The 26,233-nt window shown below is 39.9% G+C and overlaps 1 protein-coding gene across 1 annotated transcript in view; it reads left to right on the top strand.

Moving 5' to 3' along the window:
• The window catches only part of Dpyd (dihydropyrimidine dehydrogenase), an 844,213-nt gene extending 818,278 nt beyond the window's left edge, over positions 1 to 25,935 (top strand). Inside the window, 3 exon segments of the mRNA XM_055628041.1 lie at positions 498 to 641; positions 22,312 to 22,452; positions 24,527 to 25,935. Of these exon segments, the coding sequence (XP_055484016.1) occupies positions 498 to 641; positions 22,312 to 22,452; positions 24,527 to 24,697 (456 nt within the window). The 3' untranslated portion in view covers positions 24,698 to 25,935.
• The last annotated feature ends 298 nt before the right edge of the window (positions 25,936 to 26,233 follow it).

A 26,233-nucleotide genomic window follows, 5' to 3' on the forward strand; every position in this document is an offset into this window, starting at 1 on the left:
AAAATGGAGATACAGATGAGAACTTTGGCAAAGTACCTATTCTATTGACAGAGGCATTTGTCAAGGGCTTTGGCTGTGTCTATATTGTGCTAAAAACCTGACGAAGGGGAAAATAAAGCATCAATAGGTTTCACCTTCTGTCTGTACAAACCAAACAAATGGCCTCCTTAATAGCTATTGTTTTAAGTGAGTGGATTTGGTTTGCCATGGTGAAATCCATTCCACTCAGAAATGGATTTTAATTAACATCTGCATCTACCACATTTATGTTTGGGTGAAGTATCCTTGACTTGTTTTCTTTTTGATGCCAGATGGAATCTGGTACACAGAAGACGAGTGGTCCAAGAAGAAGGAAGACCTAGGTAACAGGGATATGAATCACTCTCCAAATGCACATTTGTTTGTTGATGGTACTTGTGTGTAGAGACATCCTCATGCTTTGCTTTTCTATTTCTACGGTTTTGATACAGTTTCTGCTTTGTGTGTTTTCCCTTAAGAAACTGCCAAGCTTTGGACCTTACCTTGAACAACGTAAGAAAATCATAGCAGCGAGTAAAATGAGACAGAAAGATCAACATGGAGCTTGTTCACCACTCCAGAGAAAGCAGTTTATTCCCCAAAAGCCTATTCCTGCCATCAAGGTAAAAATCAAGATGAATTTATAAATGTATGTATTTCCCATTCAAATTTGGCTTAAAGGTTTTTTTTCTCCTTAAATGTAACATTGATTTTTTTTTTTTTACTTTCAATATTCTGAACATTTCTAAAAAGTCTGTCTACCATAAAAATGCCTTCTAATAACCACGTACTTGTTTGTATCCAACTTTTGCTTGTTTATGACACACTTTCTAGATCACGGCTTTGTGTTTCATGGAAATTTTGTGTATTCATGTATCAGGAGATGTTAAGAATTCTTCATACTTTCATAATCAACTACTAGTATTTTAATTCAGAGTTAAGTTTAAGAAATCTGTCAGTGACATGGGTCCAGTTGTGCATGCCTGTAATCCCAGCACTCTAGCAGACAGAAGCAAGCAGGCCTTTGTGAGTTCGAGGCCATCTGGTCTAAAAGTAAGTCCAGGACAGCCAAGGCTACCCAGCCCAGAGAAACTTTGTCTTGAAAACAAATTAAGCTTGACTACTCTGTCATAATTCCTGTGCTCAAACTCTAGCACTGACATGCCATAACCATATGAACTTGCCTCAGTAAACTAGTCTATGAAATAGAGCCAATGAAAGTATTTGCCTTCATACAGTTATAAATTTGATGGTATGTGAAATATTTTTAAGTATAGTGTCTGTCCTAATTGCTACTTGCTAATAATTATAATGCCAGAATGGACAGGTTAGATAACAGGTTAGTTGGATCTTTCTACTTTGCCTGTTGAAGTGAACTCTATGATGGGTAAGAAAATAAGAAACTCCAACAACCAACCAAGCTGCGGTTTTTGAAGCCATTATATTCTCCAAGAAATCTTTACTTCAGAACAGCCACACGACAAGTAATGTGCCAGGAGCTGAGCATCAAATGCTCAGTGACACTGACAAGCATATTTTGTAAGCTCATGAAACATACAAAAGACACAGAGAGAGAGATTAAACAAAGTCTGGCAGAGACAGTTTGGAATATTTGTGGTATAAGCTACACATAAGATGGATAGACTCTTTCAAGACTCCTAACTTAGAGCAAAGGAGCCAAGGAAATGCTTCTGGATGCAGTGGTTTGCCTCTTTGGCCTAGATGGCTTGAGAAATGCCTAGAAATTAGAAAATCAAGTTTCTGGGTGTGTCTGTGAGGACATTTCTAGAGATAATCCTGAGGGCTCTGACCTAATGAGTGGAGTCAGCCCTTGATTGTTCTGCAATTTGACAGCGAGAGTGGAAAAGTGGTCAGAGGTAGACCTTCTTGAAAGAAAGGGGAACATGGGGGTAGCTGTATGGAATCCCACTTGTGTTCTCTCACTCCCTGTCTGTTCCCTGGCTGCCATGATGTGAGCTGTACTGCTCCTCCATACCCCTCCCTGGTATGATGGCCTGGCTTCTCCGAAACTTGGAATGAAGTCCTTCCTTTGCTAAGCTGCTTTTGCAAGGTGTAGTTACAGCTATGCTGAAGGAATTTATGCACTGCGTCAGAGGACTGATTGATCCTATGAACTCAATATGATTAGAAACATAGGAGAGTGGAAAAAATACATCATGATCCAGAATATATTGCATTTGGTGAATAGTTATAATGGAAAACACTGTTTTGGAGTCAATACAATTTGACTGATTCTCAGTTCAGGGTCTGGAAAGTCCCATTGTATCAAAATATAAGGTATGAGAAAGGATTGAAAATAAGACGTGTTGCATTATTAATATTTACTATGGTTTATCTTTTAGTTATTCTGCGGTTATTCCTAAAGTAGCTGTATACCCAAATCACCACACAGAGACTGGGATTTATTTAATTAACCTAGAGCACATTGCTGGGCAATAGTTACTCCATCCTAAACCTCCAAGCCCACATAGTTTTCTACCATTCAGATTTTACCCATTTTATTTGCTTTTAGTCATATCTTAGTTCCAGTTCATTCTTCCACGTGGTTCCAAGTTCTCTCCTCTGAATTCTCTACTCCTCTCTCCTCCCACTCCCTTCCTTCTTTTTCCACTGACTTCCTTCTGCTCCCCAATCTGGACCAGGATGTCCCACCCTATATTCTCCACTGTACAGCATTGGCTGGGTGGTTGTTTAATTGACAGTATACAGAACAAATGGTGGCATGTTTACACAAACTTGAGACAGGTGATGCTTAGAATAAGCATCATAATGCAATGTCCAGATTGAAACCAGATAGTGGGTAGACAAATCAGCATTTAAAAGAAGAAGGGTAAATTGTATACATTCCAAAAGAACATTATACCAACAAAGAGGTGCAACTGACTAAATTTTGGATGATTTTATTGAGTGAAAATAAAAAAAAAAAGGAATGAATCAGGATTTTGTTCTGTGTCTGGAACAAACTGTGACAAACTGTGTCTAGAAGTTTGTTGTAATTTTACTGAGGTGGGATACAAATTTTAAAAAATTGAGTATTTTTAAAAAAAAATACAACAAAGTATTTAATGAGCAAATTCATATTAGCAAATATGAAACTGCCACAGAGAGGAGGAGCAGGACAGAGATCACAGGCTGAGGGTCAGGAAAAGACTAAGGAGAATCTTAGTTCTAAGTTTCAACTACTAAGGACCAACTACTTAAGAAACCAGGGTGGAGAACAGGGAGGACCCAAAACCAGAGGACAGGAGCTGTGGTCCTGCAAAGGGGGAGGACAGGGCACAGGGCCAGACAACAACATTCAAAATAGTTTGGCCATAAAATATAAACACTCTGTGTTCCTACCATGGGGGAAGGGAGGAGGAAAGAGGTGTAAGGAATAAGAGGCCGTTTGTGAAGGAAGGGGCTGTGGGGCTCCTACCCGCCCTGCTGTGCACACAGTCCCAATCCCACATTGAATATTTTGAAATGGATAAATTTGGAGCCACATACTTGGGTGGATAAAAGAGGAAAAAAAATGACGTCACATCAGCTTACTGTGTGCGAGATACAAGGGGAACCTTCTTAGGTGTTGTCTTTTATTGTTACTTAAAACCCTATATGGAAACAAGGGCACTGGGGGATCAACGTGCAGTGGTCACACAAACAGAAGAATGACCTGAAGAACATGATGACGTGAAAGAAAACAAGACTGGACTAATTCTCAAGAATGAAGTCCTGACCCAGGATAATCTTTTCTAGTTCCCACCATTTTACCTGCAAATTTCATTATTTCCTTGTATTTAATTGCTGAGTAGTATTCCATGGTGTAAATGTACCACAATTTCTGTATCCATTCCTCCGAGAAGAGGGGGGATACAACTGGTACATGGTAATAAAATGTAATACATAAATAATAATTATATTATATATCTGTAATACATTAATAATAATTATATATAATTATATTATATAAAACTGAAACCATAACGGACACTCCCAAACCAGTGAACCTCTCTCATCTTCCTGAAAAAAACAGTCCAGAAAACAGAAAGAGACAATCATAGCCCAAACTACAAACTTGAGGAACAAACAGTGAGGGTTAAAAATAACCAGATGGCTAGAGGCAGACGTAAGAACACACCCAACAAAAATCAGGACATAATGACCTCACCAGCAACCCCACAAAACAATGGACACTTCAAGTCACTAGATATACAAGAAAACAACCTCAAAAATGTTTCTCCAGCTATTAGAGGCCCATAAAGATGAAATGAACAAAGCCCTAAGAGAAATAGCCAAAGAAATCGAGATGAACCAAGAGGAAACAAATCAAGCTCTCAGAAAAATGACTATGAAAATTGAGGCAAACAAAGAAGAAATGAACAAAGCTCTCAAAGAAATTTCCACACAAATGAGGGCAAATAAAGAAGAAATAAACAAAGCTCTCATAGAAACACAGGCAATTATAGCCAAAGAAGTAGAGGCACAATTAGTGATACATAGAGAAGAAACAGACAAAAAAATAGAAGCTGTCATTGAAAAGCAGGACTCCACATTCAAACAGATGAAGGAAATGTTGCAAGACATGAAAACAGAATTAGAATCAATAAAGAAAACACAAATAGAGAAAAACTTGGAGCTGGAGAACATAGAGAAAAGATCAGGAACTACAAAAGTAAGCATCACCAACAGAATACAAGAGATGGAAGAAAGAATCTCAGGAGCCAAAGATACACTTGTGGAAATTGACACGTCTCTCAAAGAAAAAATAAAATCAGAAAAGTTCCAAACACAAAACATCCAAGAAATCAAGGACACCATGAAAAGACAAAACCTAAGAATAATAGGAGTAGAAGAAAAAGAAGACATCAGGCTCAAAGGTCCGGAAAATATTTTCAAAAAAATTATAGAAGAAAACTTTCCCAACTTAAAGAAGGAGATGGCCATAAACATACAAGAGGCCTACAGAACACCAAGTAGACTAGACCAGAAAAGAAATTCTTCACGTCACATCATAGTCAAAACACTGAACCTACAGAACAAAGAAAAAATTCTAAAAGCAGCAAGGGAAAAAGGCCAAGTAACATATGAAGGTAGACCTATCAGAATCACACCAGATTTTTCAACAGAAACTATGAAAGACAGAAGGGCCTGGACAGAAATCATACAGTCCTTAAGGGACCACAGATTCCAACCCAGACTACTATACCCAGCAAAACTTTCAATCAACATAGACAGAGAATTCAAGATATTCCAAGACAAAACCAAATTTAAACAATATCTACATAGTAACCCAGCTCTACAGAAGTTACTAGAAGGGAAACTCCAAACCAAAGAAAATAACTACATCTAAGGAAACAGAGGAAATAGATAACTACACAACAACAACAAAAAAAAAACAAAACAAACAAACAAAAAAAAAAAACAAAAGAATACAAGCAATGAAACTCAGTGACACTACCAACCCCACATCAAAAGTAACAATTGTTGGTCACTAGTATCTATCAACATCAACGGACTCAACTCCCCAATAAAAAAACACAGACTAACAGAATGGTTGCAGAAACAGGATCCAACATTCTGTTGCATCCAAGAAACACACCTATGCAACAAAGATAAACACTACCTCAAAGTAAAGGGCTGGAAAAATGTTTTTCAAGCAAATGGTTCCAGAAAACAAGCTGGAATAGCCATCCTAATATCTAATAAAATAGACTTTCAACCCAAGTTGAATCTTTAATCAAAAAAGATAAGGAGGGCCACTATATCCTCATCAAGGGAAAAATCCACCAAGAGGACATCACAATTTTGAATATCTATGCCCCAAATACAAGAGCACCTACATTCGTAAATGAAACAATATTAAAGCTTAAATCACACATTGATCCTAATACCTTAATAGTGGGAGACTTTAACACGCCACTCTCACCAAGGGACAGATCAACTAGACAGAAAACAAATAGGGAAATAAAAACACTTACAGAGTCCCTAAATCAAATGGACCTAATACACGTCTACAGATCTTTTTATCCAAACTCAAAAGAGTATAAATTCTTTTCAGCACCTCATGTAACCTTCTCCAGAATAGACCATATAGTTGGTCATAAAGCAAGCCTCAACAGATACAAAAATATTGAAATAATCCCTTATATTCTATCTGACTACCATGGACTAAAGCTGGACCTCAACAACAACAGAAATAACAAAAAGCTGACACACACATGAAAACTGAACAACTTGTTACTCAATGACAGCTGGGTTAAGGAAAAAATAAAGAAAGAAATTAAAGACTTCCTAGAATTCAATGAAAATGAAGGCACAACATACCCAAATTTATGGGACACATTAAAAGCAGTGCTCAGAGGAAAATTTATAGCACTAAGTGCCTTCAAGAAGAAATTTGTAACGTCACATACAAGCACCTTAATGGCCCAACTGAAAACCCTAGAAAAAAAAGAAGCAGATACACCCAAGAGGAGCAGATGGCTGGAAATAATCAAACTCAGGGCTGAAATCAATCAATTAGAAACAAATAAAACTATTCAAAGAATCAATGAAACAAAAAGCTGGTTCTTTGAGAAAATCAACAAGATAGACAAACCCTTAGCCAAACTAATTAAAAAGCAGAGAATCTATCCAAATCAGCAAAATCAGAAATGAAAAGGGTGACATAACTACAGACACTGAGGAAATTCAAACAATTAGGTCATACTACAAAAGCCTATATGCCACAAAATTTGAAAACCTAAATGAAATGGACAATTTTCTTCATAGATTATATCTTCCAACATTAAGTCAATGTCAGGTAGAAAGACTGAATAGCCCTATATCCCCCAAGGAAATTGAAGCAGTCATTCACAGTCTCCCTTCCAAAAAAAGCCCTGGGACAGATGGTTTCAGCGCAGAATTCTACCAGACCTTCAAAGAAGTGCTAACACCAATTCTCCTCAAACTATTCCACAAAATAGAAACAGAAGGTACATTACCAAACTCATTCTATGAAGTAACAGTCACCCTGATACCTAAACCACACAAAGACCCAACAAAAAAGAGAACTTCAGACCTATCTCTCTTATGAACATTGACACAAAAATACTCAATAAAATACTTGCAAACCGAATCCAAGAACACATCAAAGATATCATCCACCACGACCAAGTAGGCTTCATCCCAGGCATGCAAGGGTGGTTCAACATACGGAAATCCATCAATGTAATCTACCACATAAACAAACTGAAGGAGAAAAACCACATGATCATCTCCTTAGATGCTGAAAAAGCATTTGACAAAGTCCAACACCCATTCATGTATAAAGTCTTGAAGAGATCAGGGATACAAGGCACATATCTAAACATAGTAATATACAGCAAGGCAATATACAGCAAGCCTATAGTCTATAGATGATAGCCAACATCAAACTCAATGGAGAAAAACTTAAATCAATCCCACTGAAATCAGGGACAAGACAAGGCTGCCCACTTTCTCCATACCTCTTCAACATAGTACTTGAAGTCCTAGCCAGAGCAATAAGACAAGTAAAGGAGATCAAGGGGATACAAATAAGAAAGGAAGAGGTCATAGTGTCACTATTCGCAGATGATATGATAGTATATATGAGCGACCCCAAAAATTCAACCAGAGAACTCCTCCAGCTGATAAACACCTTCAGCAAAGTGGCAGGATACAAAATCAACTTAAAAAAATCAGAAGCCTTCCTGTATACCAAAGACAAAAGGGCCGAGAAAGAAATTAGGGAAACAACACCCTTCACAATAGCCACTAATAACATAAAGTACCTTGGGCTGACACTAACCAAGCAAGTGAAAGACCTGTTTGAGAAAAACTTCAAGTCTCTGAAGAAAGAAATTGAAGAAGATCTCAGAAGATGGAAAGATCTCCCGTGCTTATGGATTGGTAGGATTAACATTGTGAAAATGGCCATCCTACCAAAAGCAATCTACAGATTCAATGCAATTCCCATCAAAATACCAACTCAATTCTTTACAGACCTTGAAAAAAAGATTCTCAGCTTCATATGGAGAAACAAAAAACCCAGAATCTCCAAAACAATCCTGTACAACAACAGATCATCTGGAGGTATCTCCATCCCTGATCTCAAGCTGTACTACAGAGCAATAGTAATAAAAACTGCATGGTATTGGCATAGAAACAGAAAGAAGGATCAATGAAACCGAATAGAAGACCCAGAAATAAACCCACACACCTATGAATACTTGATTTTGGACAAAGAAGCCAAAACCATTCACTGGAAAAAAGACAGCATCTTCAACAAATGGTGCTGGTCCACCTGGATGTCTACATGCAGAAAAATGAATATAGATCCATATCTAACACCCTGCACAAAACTAAAGTCCAAGTGGATCAAAGACCTCAACATAAAACCAGATACTCTAAATCTGTTAGAAGAAAAAGTGGCGAACAGCCTAGAACTCATTGGCACAGGAGACAACTTCCTGAAAAGAACACCAACAGCACAGGCTCTAAGAGCAACAATCAATAAATGGGACCTCATGAAACTGAAAAGCTTCTGTAAAGCAAAGGACACCGTCCTCAAAACAAAACGACTGCCTACAGATTGGGAAAGAATCATCACTAGCCCTTTATCTGACAGAGGACTGATATCCAGTATATACAAAGAACTAAAGAAGCTGAAAAGCAGCAAAACAAGTAATCCAATTAAAAAATGGGGAACAGAGCTAAACAGAGAATTCTCGACAGAGGAATATCGAATGGCAGAGAAACACTTAAAGAAATGCTCAACCTCATTAGCCATCAGGGAAATGCAAATCAAAACGACCCTGAGATTTCACCTCATACCCATCAGAATGGCCAAGATGAAAAACTCAAGGGACAACACATGCTGGAGAGGTTGTGGAGAAAGGGGAACCCTCCTCCACTGCTGTTGAGAATGTAAACTGGTACAACCACTTTGGAAATCTATCTGGCACTTTTTCAGACAAGTAGGAATAGTACTTCCTCAAGACCCAGCTATACCACTGCTAGGTATATACTCACACTTTGCTCAAGTACACAAAAGGGATATTTGGTCAACTATGTTTATAGCAGCTTTATTTGTAATAGCTAGAACCTGGAAACAAACCAGATGTCCATCAACGGAGGAATGGATACAGAAATTGTGGTATTTTTACACAATGGAATACTACTCAACAATCAAAAAGGAGGAAATCATGAAATTTGCAGGCAAATGGTGGGATCTAGAAATGATCATTCTGAGTGAAATATCCCAGAAGGAGAAAGACAAACATGGTATATACTCGCTTATATAGACATATAAGATATGACAAACATAATGAAATATATAAACCTAAAAAAAGATAATCAAGAGAGTGGACATGCGGTAAGATGATCAATCCTCGTTTAGAAAGACAGTTGCGATGTGCATTGAACGTATGACAAGAATCTACTGAAGGCATCTGGAAGACTCTAACTAGCAGTGTTTTCAAAGCAGATACAAAGACTCATAACCAAACCTTCGGCAGAGTACAGGGAATCATAAGAAAGAAGGGGAGTTAGTATGATGAGGAAAGGATAGGAGCTCCACAAGGACGAAAGATATCTGGGCACAGGGTCTTTTCTGAGACTGACATGCAACCAAGGACCATGTATGGATATAACCTAGAACCTCTGCTCGGATGTAGCCCATGGTAGCTCAGTAACCAATTGGTTTCCCATAGTAAGGGGAACAAGGACTATTTCTAACAGGAACTCAATGACTGGCTCTTTGGCCTCCCCACCAAAGGGAGGAACAGTCCTGTTAGGCCACAGAGGAGGACTTTGCAGCCAATCCTGAAGATACCTGATAAAACAGGATCAGATGAATGGGGAGGAGGTCCCCCCCATCAGTGGACTTAGAAAGAGGCAAGTGGAGATGAGGGAGGAGGGTGGGGTTGGGAGGGAGTGAGGGAGCGGGATACAGCTGGGAAACAGAGTTAATAAAATATAACTGATAAGAAAAAAATAAAATAAAATAAAAGTTTCATAGGAAAAAAAAGGACAGTACTTGGGTGGAAAATATTAATGATGAGCTAAGAAAATGAAGAGATAGATTATCTATATTCCTGTATGGGAGCATTCAATGTTGCTAAGATAGGTAGTTCTACATTGATGTATAGGTTTAATAAAACAGTAATCTTACCCCATAAAAAGATAATTATATTATCTATAAAAATTTTTACATATAACATAATTATATATAATATAATTTTATACATAATATAATTATTATCATAATTATATATAATTATATATAATGGAATAAAGTGTAATACTTAAATAATAATTATATTATATATAAAAAATTTTGAAAATGAAAAAAAAATGAAGTCCTAAGCCAGGCACTGTGGCACACACCTTTAATCCCAGCACTCAACACTCAGGGAGATAGGGCCAGGTAGATCATTGTGAGTTCAAGGACAGCCTGCTCTACAAAGTGAGTCCAGGACAGCCAAGGTTACACAGGGGAACCCTGTCTCAGGGGAAAAATAAATAATAAAATAAAATAGAATGAATTCCTGGTCAACAAGGTCAGAAATACCCATGTGTTGATGAAGTCCATATTTTATGGTTCCACTTTTGTCTGTCTAATGCAGTCACTGGGATTCCAGATTTTAGCTGTAACAACAGTCGAAGTCAGCATAAAATCCATCACATTACATAGTAATCCCTGATTCCCAGCCATCAACACCAAACAAACAGTGCTGTTACCGTCATAGCACTCAAAGAGCAAGCAAACCCTGGCTCTCATGGAGCCTGAATGCACTGAGCAGAAACAGCTGAATACAGGCTGATACATGGGATCCTATGTCACAGAAATGCTTGCCTCATAAACTTGTACAACCACTTTGGTATCAATCTGGCACTTTCTCGAAAATTGTGAATAGCAATACCTCAAGATCCAATTATACCTCTTTTGGGTATGTACACCAAAGAAGCTCTACCATTCAACACAAACATTTTTTCAACTATGTCCATAACAGCTTTATTTGTAATAGCCAGAATCTGGAAACAACCCAGTTGCCCCTCAGTTGAGGAATGGATACAGAAATTGTGACACATTTATACAATGGAATACTACTCAACTATTAAAAACAAGGAAATCATGAAATTTGAATGTGAATGGATAGAATTAGAGTGAGGTGACCCAGAACCAGAAAGACATGCATGGTATATACTCACTTGTAAGTGGATAGAATAACCATACTAAAATCTACAGACCTAAAGAAGCTAAACAACAAGGAGAACCCTAGAGAGGATGCTTAAATCTCATTCAGGATGAAAAACAGGATAGACACCAGAAGTAATGGAAGAGAGGGAACAGGAGAGAAGGCTACCACAGAGGTCCTCTAAAAGGCTCCACCCAACAGACAATCAAAGCAGATGCTGAGACTCACAGCCAAACTTTATGGAGAGCTCAGGGAGTCTTATGGAAGAAGGAGAGGGGGTGTAGAAAGACCTGGAGGACACAGGAGCTCCACAAGGAGACTAAAAAAGCCAAAAAGTCTGGGCCCACAGGGGACCTGCAGAAACTGATGCACCAAAAAAGAACCATGCATGGAGAGGACCTAGTCCCCCTACTCACATGTAGCCATTTCAGTCTCCATGTGGGTTCCCTAGTAAGGAGAGCAGGGGCTGCCTCTGTCATGAACTCAGTTTCCTGCTTTTTTTTTTTTTTTTTTAATATCAAGATGTTATATCTGTCCCATCAGAAGCTATTTCATATGCACATGTCGTAGTAACAGCCAGGTCAACATTGGCCCACTGTCATTGTTTTTTGTATATATATATTATTATTATTATTATTATTATTATTATTACAATTTATTCATGTTGTATCCCCTCCCTCATCCCCTCCCAATTCCACCCTCCCTCCTTCGTCTCCTCTCATACCCCTCTCCAATTCCACTGATAGGAAAGGTCCTCCTCCCCTTCCATCTGACCCTAGCCTATCAGGCCTCATCATGACTGGCTGCATTGTCTTCCTCTCTGGCCTTGCATAGCTGCACTCCCTCCAGCGGGAGGTGATCAAAGAGCCAGTCACAGAGTTCATGTCAGAGACAGCCTCTGCTCTCCTTACTAGGAAACCCACATGGAGACAGAGCTGCCATGGGCTACACCTGAGCAAGAGGTCTAGGTTGGCAAGGATTAAAATGGGGGCACCTGAAGCAGAATCTTGTCCAGACAAGAGAGGCTCAGATAATATTGTGGGGCGATGGTGTTCCTTCCAAAGCAGAGGGAAATCGTACACTGTAATAACAGACTAAATAAACAAGGCCGAGTCACAGAGTTCAAACAGGGACCATAAGAATCTATAAAGAGGCCAAGAGAGGGAAGAAACAAATAGATGGGTTCACAGAGAAAATATTAGGCATGAAAATGGACAATTCAGACCTTCTATTGTCTTCCTCTGTGGCCTGGTAAGGCTGCTCCCCCCTCAGGGGGAGGTGATCAAAAAGCAAGCCACTCAGTTCATGTCAGAGACAGTCCCTCTTCCCATTACTATGGAACCCTTTTGGTCAGTGAACTGCCATGGACTACATCTGTGCAGGGGTTCTAGGTTATCTCCATCAATGATCCTTGGTTGGAATATCAGTCTCAGAAAAGACCCCTGTGGCCATATTTTTTGGTTCTGTTGCTCTCCTTGTGGAGCTCCTGTCCTCTCCAGTTCTCACTATCTCACCCTTCTTTCATAAGATTCCCTGAACTCAAGCCCAATATTTTCTCTGTGAAACCATCTACTTATTTCAGTGTGTTTCTTCCTCTCCTGGCCTCTTTGTAGATGCTTATGGTCCCTGTTTGAACTCCGTGATTCAGCCTTGTTTATTCTCTCTGCTACCACAGTGTACGATTTCCCATCTGCTATGGAAGGAACCCCATCGCCCCACAGTATTATCTGAGCCTTTCTTGTCTGGACAAGATTCTGCTTCAGGTGCCCCCATTCTAATCCTTGCCAACTTCTCTGATTCGAACATGACGATATTGTTTCAAAGGACAGCGTGCCCAATAGGTGTCTTCTCTAGTTCTTTTATTCTTCCTGTTGCCAGTGAAATGGCTGAATGGTCTCTCACTCCACAGGTAGGCAGTCTGTCAACAAATGTTTGTTGAATATCTTTTATTTGAACAGCAGAGAACTAAGGACAGTGACAGATTCCAGAGAAATACAAACTATGGTCCAAGGCCAAGGATTTTTGTACCTCAGTAGCGACAGATCACTAGGATGTATTCAACATGTTCTCATTGCAATCTAGGAATCATGCTAGGGAGAAGGAATACAGCATGAATTTTAAAAAGGCAGAAGTCTATATTTTGGAAGCACATGGCATAACAAGGGGAAAAAGACACATGTTGAAAATTATTTACAGTTCAATCAAATACGAACAAAATGCTCTGGGAAAACAGATGACTGAACGGGATTAGTCCTGCCTCGGGTAATGGTGGGAAGCTTCGCAGAGGTGGTGATATTTAAAGTAGAGTTTAATAAATTAGTGTTAATTAAGCAGAGAATTAATAATAAAAGCTAATATTTATTGAGGTCTTATGAGGTTTCGAGCACTGCAACATGTTTGTAAATGAGCTCATCCCAGCCTCTCAACAACCTGATGAGATGAAATACTTGTATCCTTCCAATTTTACAATTTCAATAATTGAAAAACAGAGAGGTTAGCTAATTTGCCCAAGGTCACACAGCTAGGAATGCATTATCAAAGCCAAGATCTGAACCTATATCCTAAGGCATTGTTCTTCATGGCATTGGGGACGATATTTCAAGATAGTCACTACGCTTGCAAAGTATAATGTCTAAATATATTTGTGATAATACACAGTCATGAGAGCTCAAATCCATATAGTCCATTGGTTGTTGTAGGTGGTGCTATCAATGCATTGACTTCATTTTGCCAAATAATAATTTATAGAAAAGATAGAACAGAGAAGTGTTAAAGTGTGTGTGTGTGTGTGTGTGTGTGTGTGTGTGTGTCTGCGTGTGCAGAAATGCATCCACCTATATGTAAGAATGGGGAAGATAGGGATCCTGTGTCATTGATTTGTGTCTCCGGGATTTCTTTTTTGGCCCAGGACACACTGATTCCACTAGCTGGGCCAGCTGTCGTGCCACAGAGACATGCCTATTTCTTCCTCCCCAGTGCTGGGGCTGAGGCCATGTTCTAACACACCCAGCTTACACGGTTCCCACAATTGTACAGCAAAACCTTTACCGACTGAGCCACCTCCCTATCCTGCTCCCTCTGGCCAATCAGTATTCTTAAAAAACATTTATTTTATCTTTTTATGTTAATCTAACCATCTAATCTAATCTAAAATAACGTGTTTGTCTGTGTATGATTATTTGCATGTGTGTGCAGCTTTCTGTAAAAGCCAGAAGAGGGGGTGGAACTCTTGAAGCTGGGGTCACAGGCAGTTGTATTGCCATGTATCCTGGCAACTGAATTCTGGTCCTCTGTGAAAGCACTAGTTTCTCTTAACCCTCAAGTCATCCCTCAAGCTACATTTTCTTTTAATCAAACTTAATACAGTTTAAAGGAATAAAGAAACAGACTGGTTAATCCAATAAGAATCCCATCTAGGGCGCCAAGAAGTGTCATTCTCCATACTGTGCCACAATACCCTGGTCAAAACTGGGAGTCTTTATGCCATCCTGACTCTTTTTTGCCATTTGGAAGCAGAAAGTGGCCTCAGAGTACCTACGTTACCCCTCCAATGAATGACAAGTCCCCTGGAGATACCCCATCATCTAGATGATTTTCTTTTTATCACTCCCACATCTTTCTTTCCATTTCATAGCAACAGCATTTATCATGCATGTATCTATAACATGAAACTGCTCAGTTTGTAAAGGGAAAAGGAAAAGAATTCTGGACCAGACAGAGATATTTCAAATCAGTGCAACAAGGCTGAAGAGGATGAGATAAAGAAAGAGAAAGAGATGTGACCTCCCAAGGTAGCTCCAATGGTCCTTCAGTAAGGTAGTCTAAGACCATCTGAAAGGTTACTTACATACATACGCATGCATATACCATGCATATATATGCATACACATATGTACATACGTACATACATACAGGCCTACACACATATTTATGTGTGTGTCACAGTCACCCACAGCACATACAGGAAAGCATGCAGTGCCTCCTACTGGAGCAGCTTTGCCTCCTGGCCAGAAATAACTGACATGACAGTGCGGACATGTGGCCCAGCAAAATGAGAAACGTGCTCTATTCCCTGGCAGCAGATAACGAAGGCTTGAGAGCCTGCCAAGCCTTATGAAGTCCCGGAACGAGCCCCAGTTCTGTTGATATATGTGAGAATGAATTCTCATTCTCCTTATGAGGCTGGGAATGTATCTCTAACGTCTTTGAATTTCTGGGTAGGAAAATGAATGGTGTAGGGGCACTAGTGATGTTTTCATCACTTCTTCCTGCTGCTTAGAGGAGGAGATAGACAGCATCTCATAAGACTGGCAAGGCAGTGTTGGCAGGAGACCAGTCAGCCTGATCGAGTGCTTTATTATTTCAATTGAATTGTGAAAGGAAGGAGAAAAGCACTCGGATAAAACTGTAAGACCATATTAGATACTACAGAGCACAAAGGGACCTGCACAAAAAGAAAAATAAAGTAGGCTTGCCCAGCAATTTCCAGAAGGATCCAGAGAAGCAGGCTGGGGGCAGCATTCATATTCTCAGTTGTCTATGTACCAATAAATAGCAGTTGAAAACCTATCAACGTTGGACTTTAAAAGCTGAGCAGAATTTGGTTATCAAAAATAATCTCTTAAGTCATGTGGAGATTTATTGATGTGTGGTTCCTGGCTTGACCAGAATACAGCCAGAGGAAAAAGATATGTTGCTTAGAATGAAGAGGTCCAGTCAAAGAACAGAGGAAGGAGCAGTGTATGTCAGATGTGTAAGTGCATGGAAACCCTTGAGCCTGAAGGTGATGTGAAAAGGAGCCAGCTGAGGGACACTGGAATGAAAGAAAAATGGAAATGTCATCCCAGGATGACATCAGAGATGTTGTAACCAGATGGTTAATATGGAGGGCAGGAAGAGCAGCTGTGTAAGTCTTTACACTTTTGATGGAAATCCCACTCCACTGAAGGAAAACCACCTGAAAAGGAATGGAATAACCTTTGCTATTGGGAATATCCTTTCTCAAAAGAAGACTCCTAGGCTTAGTTCAGACTCCTTATAAAAAGCTTGTGTTTGAGAGAAACGGAACCTGAAGGAATCTGAGGGATGTAGCCATTCATGTTAACTTAGAGGGTTTGTGTGTGTGTGTGTGTGTGTGTGTGCCAAGAAAGGAAGTCACTGTGTAAACACACGTGTCCCACCCTTAGGAAATCTGCATCTGGAAGTTTGGAGAAAGTTATGCATGAAATTTCATAGTTCCCTGTGTCTGCTAATCTTGATTGTTGAGTCAATGAGATTTAGAATCACCATGAAAACTAAAGTCTGAGTATATCTGTGAGGGATTTTCCATAGTGGGTTTTTTGAACTGAGGTGAGAAGAGCCATCCTAAGCATGAAAGCACCATTCCATAGGCTAAATAAACAGGAGAAAGCAGGCTGAGCACAGCATTCATCTCTCCCTGCTTCCTGACTGTAGAAGCACTGTGATCAGCTGCCTTGGCTCCTGCCATCATGACTTCCCTGTCATCATGGGCTCTATTCTTGGAATTATAAGCTGAAATGAACCCTTCCTTCTTTGTGGTGCTTTTGGAAGATACTTGCATCACAGCAACAAGACAAGTAAGAACATCACTGGGTCCCTAATGTAAAGATGGACCAAGGATGAGAAGCTGTCATTTGGAATCTGATAAGATAATCACTACATATTTTCCCAGGAAAAAAATAAGCTTAAGGTTAAGTATTTATATAACTTAGTGACCAGTGATCCTACAAGAAAAGAGCTTATCAATGATAAACACAAAAAGGTGACAGCAAGCTTTAAACATGGATCAACTCACCGAAGGGATTTGAATTTGGAGAAGGTATTAGGCAAAATAAGAATGTATTTTTATCTGTTAAAAGTCAAAAAAAAAATACACCCACTGCTTCAAACAGATGGTGTATTGTTAAGTCACAATTAGAAAGAAAAACTGTTCCTTTCCTATTATCCTCCCTTGCATCCTCACATAGCACGTTGTTAGAATTGAAAAGGAGGAGGGAAAATAGGTTTGAGAACCTACTAGAGGTAAGATATCAGAATGAAGCTTCATTAAAGCAAATGAAACCCCGGCTCTCAGCAAGTCGGCCCTTCAAGACGAAGTCCTCCCCACACAGGAAGGATGCTGTGGTCAGAGCCTTGGAGCTGAAGCCAGCCATGCCACTGTGTCCCTCATAGACACTTTGCTCTGCCACCACCCTCTCTTATCAACTTCACTTGCTTCTAGCCTGCCTCTTGCCACAGTGTTTTTCTGAATCACTGCCTTGGTCATCCCCAGCTCAGCTTATGCTGGCCTCATCTCAAGTGCCAGAGTCTCCTGAGTTCAAATCCAAGACCACCCTTTCTCAGGGTTTGCTGCTTGCTTCCTAGCTCAGCGGGCTAGACATGAGATCGACGATAAGTTGACTGTTATTCTCTGAGAGCACTTGTGTTTGAGAACACTGTACCAACTGATGGAAAACAAATATCTTTCTGGGTTTTCTTAATATAGAAAAAGCAAGCTGAGCTGGGCAACAGATTCCTGTAATCCCAGCACTCAAGAAACTGAAACAGTGGGCCTACTACAGTATCAAGACCAGCCTGGGCTACATAGGAAGTTTAGAGATAGCCTAGTTTTCAGAGAAGAACCCTGTCTCAAAATAACCAAATGAGAGCCATGGGAAGGAAGGAAGGAAGGAAGGAAGGAAGGAAGGAAGGAAGGAAGGAAGGAAGGAAGGAAGGAAGGAAGGGAAAGGGTGGAATAGATATGGGGATGTAGACAGTTTTACTAGAGCAGAGAAAAAAATAGAAACAGATCCCATCCCAGGGGAACTGTGCAAAGATTACTAAACTTTTGACATAGGAGCGTTTATAAGGACAAAGTTATTAAGAATCAGGATAAATTAGGTGAGAGCAAACCAAATGATCTCATTTCCTCTCCTGATAGGTTTATAAGGCAAGGAGTGACAAGATATGGACCTGGGGCAGTGATAATAGTGCAGATGAGGACAAGGCAAAGTAATTAAGCAACTCTACCAAATGATTTAAATCATGGCTCCATCCGGTTAGAAGTCACAGTGATTGCCCACAGCATGCTGTCCTTGGTTCTGGACTTTGAAGGGCACATATTTGCAGGAATTGTAGGAAATATGCTAATCGAATGTGAGGACCCAAAGCTACAGTTAATGTGCCCAGATAATAATCACAATTTGAAGGTACTTCAATCGGCTTTAAAAGTAGGTCAAAACTAATAAATTTATATTGCTCATAGTGAGAAAAGTGTAAAGCATCAGAGGTCAGATCAAGTCCTTCCAGGTTTATATTCTTTGGCCTTTAACTGTATATCAAATAGAAATAATGACTGACCCATTTTTTCAAAAAAAACATCATACATATGATTGGCAGTGTTTGAGAAAGATACCTGATGTCAACTTTGAGTTTGCACACACACACACACACACACACACACACACACACACACACACACGTCAAGTCAAATGAGTGGGGTATAATCTAAAGGATCCAGTGTCATAGTTTCCATGCAGAAGCATTCTTAGTAAACAGGAATGGTTACCCAGATTTCTCAAACTGTGTGTGTGTGCACTATGTATGGAATAATAAATGAGGTCCTGCAAACTCTACAAGGCACCACCTGAAAGTTAGGTACGTGCCCAGTGATCTACATCTTTCTGCAAACTACAAATTTCAGGACATGACCAACAATATCCATTGGCAGGCAGTATAGTTAGAAATGGAGGGTTTTCAACAAATGTCTACATTTTTAGCAACAAAGAATGACCATTCTTTCTTAATTTTTATTTGATCCTGCCAAAATGATTTCAGATGCTATTCTTTTATCCTTTTCCTGATTAAAAATGAAGATGATATACTTAAAAAATCTATCATGAGTAGATGTTTGACCCCCTCCCCCGTGTTAATAACTTGCAAAGGCCTTCTGTCTGGTTTTGTATTTTAAAAAATGGTGTTTTAAATAAAAGCTACAAATCTCAAACAGAGCAAAAGGCATATATAATATACAGAGAGGTTAAACTTGCTTTTCATAATAGAAATCTCTTGGGCAAGTATGTTTCTTCTGAAAAAAAAATCTAGAGATTTTCCTGAGTAGTCATCAGATGAGGATTTAACTAGCGATTTCTCCCATGATGATCAGATCCTGCACAAGAGATGTTTTGACTGATTTATTTGCATTTAAAAAGTTAGTTCCTATTACACATAAATAGACTTTCACACCCAAATAAATGCTCATGCATTTACTATCTTGAAATATTAGAAAATATTAAACTGCTTGAGTTCCTTGATTATCTTTTACATGTGCAATGCCTAAATTAATAAAAATATCCAATAGACCTTTTACTACTACATAGTAAAATCATTTGTACATATATGCCTAGACTCATAACAGTGACATACATAGTCACTGTTATGTACAAATGATATATTTATTGAACAAATATTTGAGCATCCGTTGTGGTGTAATGATCTGCAGAAACAAGATATACCTTTTTTGATTCAAAGATGAATAAAGCTCTGCTTTACAAAAAAGAAAGGCATAGGAATCTAGATTTAAAATTACATTTGCAATGTGAGGTGGGATTTGCTAGAGGATAACAAGTAAGTCAGTCCAGCACAGTGCATATGATCACGGCATTCGAAGTTTAGCAGCAGTAATCTGAGACTTTATTTCATCATCTACTTGATTTCATATCCTAAATCACAGTCACCTCATCATCCCTAAAATGCATGAGGTTTAAATAAGAAAATGATTTTAAATTAAGGCACTAGCCTGAAGTGTCATAGAATTCAAAACCTATCTCTTATCATTGATTTTCCAAAATGGATGAAATATCCCAGATCATGATAAAGGAGAGGGAAAAGGGGAGAAGGGGAAGGAGGGAGAGAAAGAGGAAAGAACACATTTTGTCATTTGGTTAGGAAAGGAGACAGAAGGACTGAAGAAGTCCTCACGAAGTAGAGACATCTGAGCTCTCTTTAAAAGATATACAGGACTGGAAAAATGACTGGGACTTAATGAGTCATGTTGAAAACTGGTTGTAGACCCAGGAGGAGATTAAAAAAAAATCCTTCAGTAAATACAACAGCAGATGACATTAGAGAAGAGAGAAATAGGAGTAAAATTAGAAGTCTCCCTCATTTGAAAAAAAAAAAATCCTAATGGTATACACGATGCCAAGGAAAGTAGAAGGGTGCTGCAGTTCTGTCTTACAAGTTCGGTGGGTAACTCACCAATCTTGTTTCTGCTGGTAACACACACACAATTGGTAATGCAGTGTGAGCTTGGATGTCAAGGGCCCACCTGCAAACACGCTGCAATGCAGCTGAAATTACATCTTCCCCGTTGGCACACCATGGAGAAAGTGTTTGAGGCAGAAGTTCTCCATCCTCATAGGGCTTAAGAGTATAAAATGAAGTGTAAGGATAATTTGAACATTGTCTCCGTTTGAAAGCTTATAGGGATAATTTAGTGCTCAAGTTTCCGGAGCATTCTAGTTTGTTGCCCTAATGAAACATGGATCAAAAGAGCTACTTGAGAGACGAAAGGGTTAATTTCAACTGGCAATCCCAAAAAGCCAGCTCGGGCTCAAGGCAGGAGCTCCTGTAGGCAGCTCCTGTAGGCAGGAGCTGAAGCAGGAATCAGGAAGGAAAGCCACTTACTGGCTTGCTCTCAATTGTGTATTCAGCTAACCTTATTATACAGCCTAGGCCCACCTACCCAGGCACGGTACCTCCCACAGTGGGCTGTGTCCACCTCTATAAATCAGTAATTAAGAAAATGCCCCATAGACATGGCCGCAGAACAATCCCACAATTCTGCCTTTGAGGTTCCCTCTTCTAAGTGGAGTAAGTTGACAATCAAGAGAGGCCATCATGCCAGGCCAGAAGGAGTCCAGAAAATAAAATACCCAAGACAATGTAGAACGAGGGCGATGAACAAGAGCCAACCTCTTTGAACGTAGACCTTGAATTCAAACAAACCGTTCTCATTCTAAAGGCTAAAAACAAAAGCAGAAAATCTTGACAGCGCACTAATTTGACAAACATTGTTACATTCCTCTGTTTTGTTTGCTGAAACAAAGTGCTTCCTAGTGTTGATGAAACATCCTCTGTGCTTCCCATATTAAGCATAATCTCAATTAATATAGGAAACAAAGCCGTGTGTAACCGCATGAAAGATTCTCAGCGTGAATGGAGCAGTCGCTGCTTCCTTGAGAGTGAAAGAGCATTTAATTCAACCTAGATCTCCCTAGCTAATTAGCATAAATTAGAATTCTTCAATAAAGAACTATACTTTTGGAGACATGACAGGTGAGTGAGCTATCAGAGCACCTTTCAAATGAAAATCAAGAATCAAAGGAACAACAATAAAAACGGGATGCATTCTTGTTTTCATTTCCCTCATCCCCAGTGGAGTGGAGTCTCTGGGGTAAATGTGGTGCCTTTTTGTCTGTTTACATTACTTTTAGATCCTGCCAAATGCAAACCCTGGAATACACAAGTTACAAAAACCTAAGAGCATTAGTTTAATGTCTATACACAAAGTGCTGTTTTAGAGTGCCCAGCAGAAAAGCAATTGCGTTCAGCTGCTTAGGTCTTATCATTGTACCTCCCCCTCTCTCTTTCTGTGTGTGTGTGTCTGTGTGTGTGAGAGAGTGTGCGCGCGCAGGCCTATAGGAAGGTGCATGTATGCATACGTATGTACTCTTGTGGAATCCCAAGACGGTGTCAGTTATCATCCTCAGTGACTTTCCATTTTATGTTGGGGATCTAAACTCTGATCTTTACGGTTTCAGATCAAGCACTTGAACCACTGAGCCACCTCCACAGTCAGTGGCCTTATATTTCTAAGCTGCCCGTGCATACTGCCCATCTCCCAAAACCAAGTGAGCTAAGTGTCACAGAAAGTGCCTCTGTGACATCTGTGACATCTGTGACACTCCAAGCCCATAAGTAAACACAATGCAATGTGAGCTCAAAATGGCGAAACACGGGCAGATATTGCTTATTTAGGAATTGTTTGAGGTTGAGCACTGTGAGTAATTCACTGCCCATTTTCTAGGATGTAATTGGAAAATCACTGCAATACCTGGGAACATTCGGTGAGATGAGCATCATGGAGCAAGTTGTGGCCCTGATCGATGAGGAAATGTGCATCAACTGCGGCAAATGCTACATGACCTGCAATGACTCTGGCTACCAGGTAGGAACCCTCCTGGAATTAAGACGCTGCAGAGAGGCATGGTTCTATAAGGATAGCATGTGTCTTCTGTTACTAAACTTACAATCCAAACCACGTTTGCCAAACATGTCCCCACACCGCAGGTCCTTTTTCCTGTCCTTGTAATGCACTGGCCTATTTGATTTTTAGTTTTCAATATTTATTTATGTGTTTTATGTGCATGTGTCAGGAGGACCATGTACTGTGTGTGTGCATGCATGCCTGCGATCCACTGGAGCCGGAGAGGTTGTAGGTGAAAACCTACAAGCTAGAAGGTTCCCAGCTTGGGTGTTAGGGGCCAAACTTGGGTCCTCTGTAAATGCAGCAAGCACTCTTGGCTGCTAGGCCACCTCTTTGGACAAGGCACAGCCCATAGTTTCAAAGGTTCCATTCCACGTGCTGGAGTTTCTTCCTACTGAATAAAAATGGGAGAAGAGCGGAGCACGCGCAGTATCTTTCTCTGCTTCTTGCTCCACCCACACGTGATGCTGTCAGCTGCTGCCATGGCTTCTCCACCATGGTGGACATCTTCTGAACAGTGACCCAAATAAAATAAGCCTGCCCTCCCTCTCTCCTTTCTTTGAGTCGCTTCTTGTTGGGTATTTGGTTCAGTCATGAGAAAAATAACCAATACAGCCACCTTAGTGCACACTATTATTTTAGTATCATTTCATCACCCATGAAGCTGGAGAGAAAGCCTTAACTAAAAACAGAAATTCATGCAAAATAATGTCCATTAGGGGAGGTTATGATGTGACACCGACTGCAGAGAGAACTGTCATTTATTACCAAGTCCCTAAAAGGGCCTGATTCCTTCAGCCCATAGAGGATTCTCCTCCATCCTGTATTAATGGGGATTTTACAGCAGTAATTGATAAACGGAAAAGAAAAGAAACATTCCCCACCACTTACTTGTAGAAGTCGGGCTTAGGATTTTCTTCGTAGCAGAAAAGACAGGGAGATATTTCTGGTTTGTCTGATGATAGAAGTGACCATGAGTGCTTTCCCTGCCTTGGCTGAGAGCTTGCCACAAGACAGAAAGGAGAGGCTAAAGATTCCTCTCCTCCTGGGTAGGCAGAACACACACCATCCATTTCTCTGTGGCTTTAGGATAGGGTTTCATCTACTGGTGTGTTCGCTTATAAGCTACTTCTTTAAACAGCATCTACATAACTGTGACCTTGACCTGGTGGGTTTTCCAAATGAATGGAAGAAATGACGAGGCTTAGAAATCTTTTGGATACGTATTTCATCAAGGTCTGTTGTTTAAAAGTACAAACAATTGTTAGCACTACAAGACTATTATTATTTTTATTAAAATGTTCAAGCCATAAGTATACTATAAGCTATAAACTAAATAATGTAGTTTTTGAGATCAATAATAAAATGATCCCCCCCTTTAAAGTATAGATCATTCAAACCAATGGGGCATGGAGAGATTTTACCTAGTCTTCAAGCAAGTGTTTCTATTTTTATATGTATTTATTGTGTATGTGTGTGTCTGTGGAGGGAGCACATCTTAGCGTAGGATTGTATAGGTCGTCCTTCCTCTGGCCTCTCTATCACATGAACATGTTCTTCCACAGTCACGTGCATCTGCACACACAAACACACATGTACACACACACACACACACACACACACACACACACACACACACACACACACACGAAAGCATTAAGAAAAGAACAAGAAGTGTGAGGGGTAATTGGGTCTGTATGAAAGTATCCAAGATCCGCGGGCACAAGCTACCTCAGCCTGGTCAACTGGCGAGACCTGAGCGCTTCGCTAACAGAGACAGCAGAAGCGCTGTGTTTCAGAATGTTTCCTCCCACACGGAAGGAAAAGCCTCTGATAAACTGTAAACACTGCACTTCCAAGGTAAGGGCGTTTCCTCTGTTTCTCCCGTCAGTTCAGCTGTTGCTGTCTGTCATTGCACCACCGACGGTGCTCGGTGCGGTACTCTCCACTACTGTCACAGAGATGCTGACGCTAAAATGGGGGCGTTCTTGACATTGGGGAGCGGTGGCTCAGCTCTCTTGATTTCTGTTTGCAGGCTATCCGGTTTGATCCAGAAACTCACCTGCCTACGGTTAGCGACACATGCACAGGCTGTACCCTGTGCCTCAGCGTCTGTCCTATTATGGACTGTATCAGGATGGTTTCCCGGGCAACACCTTACAAACCAAAGAGAGGCCTACCATTAGCCGTGAAGCCGGTGTGCTAAGGTGATTTGTAAGACAGCTGCCGTGAACTTGAATGTTCCCGACGTAGGCTCATCTTTAAAAACAATAGTGATGGTAGTCATTGTGGTCAGTTCTTTCCAAATTTCATAGCTATACATGTATAATTTCTAAATAAATACCTAAATTGGGAAACAACACGACGTCTAATGCTGGTGACCAATTAATGGTCATAAACGGAATAATTCTTTTCTGAGGTAGCTGGTGAGTAACCGCGTACCAGTTAATTGGATGTGCTCCATCGGTTGTCTACTGTGAAAAATTAACTTTTTCATGGCAATTAGTGTGACAATTTCTAAATTGCCCTATGCCATGCTCATTCTTTGATTTCTAATTGTAAGTGAAATGAACTATTTTGGAATGAAGTACACTTTCATATACAGGAAACCGTTTCCAAGGAAACACTTTGTAATTAAAAATTACCTGTAATTTTAACACTGTTTCCAAGGACCTGTAATTAGCTCCATTAAGAACATCTGAAGGCAGTCAAGTCATTGTTTACTATGACAAGGGGAACAAAACCTGGAAGAGGGTATTCTAGAATTTCTTAAACCCCCCCTTTCCTGAAGTAACTCACTCTTTGGTGCTGGACACTGAAAGGGAGAGTATTTCCTGACTAAACTGCTATTCCTCACGCGTGCCAGAAACAGGTATCCAGACTGCCCAAGAATGGCTCAAATGTCATTTTTGCTTAAATACTGAAGCCATGTTCCTAATGAAATACGGAATTGGACTGAATACCTGGTTAATGCCATAGTTTCACGGGGCACAAACTGTTCTGCCTGCTTTTCATAGTCACTTTCATTATGAGAGCAATTAACGTTCAAACAAGGCCCAGATCACATAGCACTGAGCCACAGGCTTCACGGTTCATCGATGAAAAACAGCAGATCTGAAACTTACATGTAATGAGAAGAACAGGTCTAACTACTCTTTGCTTTGATGCTTACATGATTTCAAAATCAGTGAAAGAGAAACAGATATTTTTAAGATTGATAAATATTTTTCCACATCTCTATTTTCATAATCAGTAAATAGCATCACATAGATTCATTTATTTCTTCTTTATGTCACATTTTAACATGAGTCTATGGGAAGTAAATCAGAAAATGACAATCTGTGGCATATTTCAAAGATAAATATAAGATAAATGATAAATGTAGAAGTGCATTTAAAATATCTCTGTGAATGATCACAAATAAAATTTTATGATCTATTTTCAGTGTGGTCTTCTGATTCATTTTTCAAATGCGCCTTTCTCTCAGCTACTTCCATTTTGACATGAGACAGTTTGGGATTGGTTCTACAGAAAATTCCATCTAAATGATGGACATGTGTCAGTTCGAACCTAATGAAGAGAGTGACAGTACTGTTCTCAAATGCTTCACTTCCTGTCCCTCTACCCCTCACTCTACTGCAAGCAGCTCTACTCAACCAAAATGCATTTTTCACATGGTGAGCTGCAAGCCATGAGAAACTCTGTTCCAAAATGAAGACAGACATCACTCGAGAAGTAACAC

Source organism: Psammomys obesus, unplaced genomic scaffold (genome assembly GCF_907164565.1).
Source record: "Psammomys obesus unplaced genomic scaffold, mPsaObe1.curated_primary_1811, whole genome shotgun sequence".
NCBI classification, from domain to species: domain Eukaryota; kingdom Metazoa; phylum Chordata; class Mammalia; order Rodentia; family Muridae; genus Psammomys; species Psammomys obesus.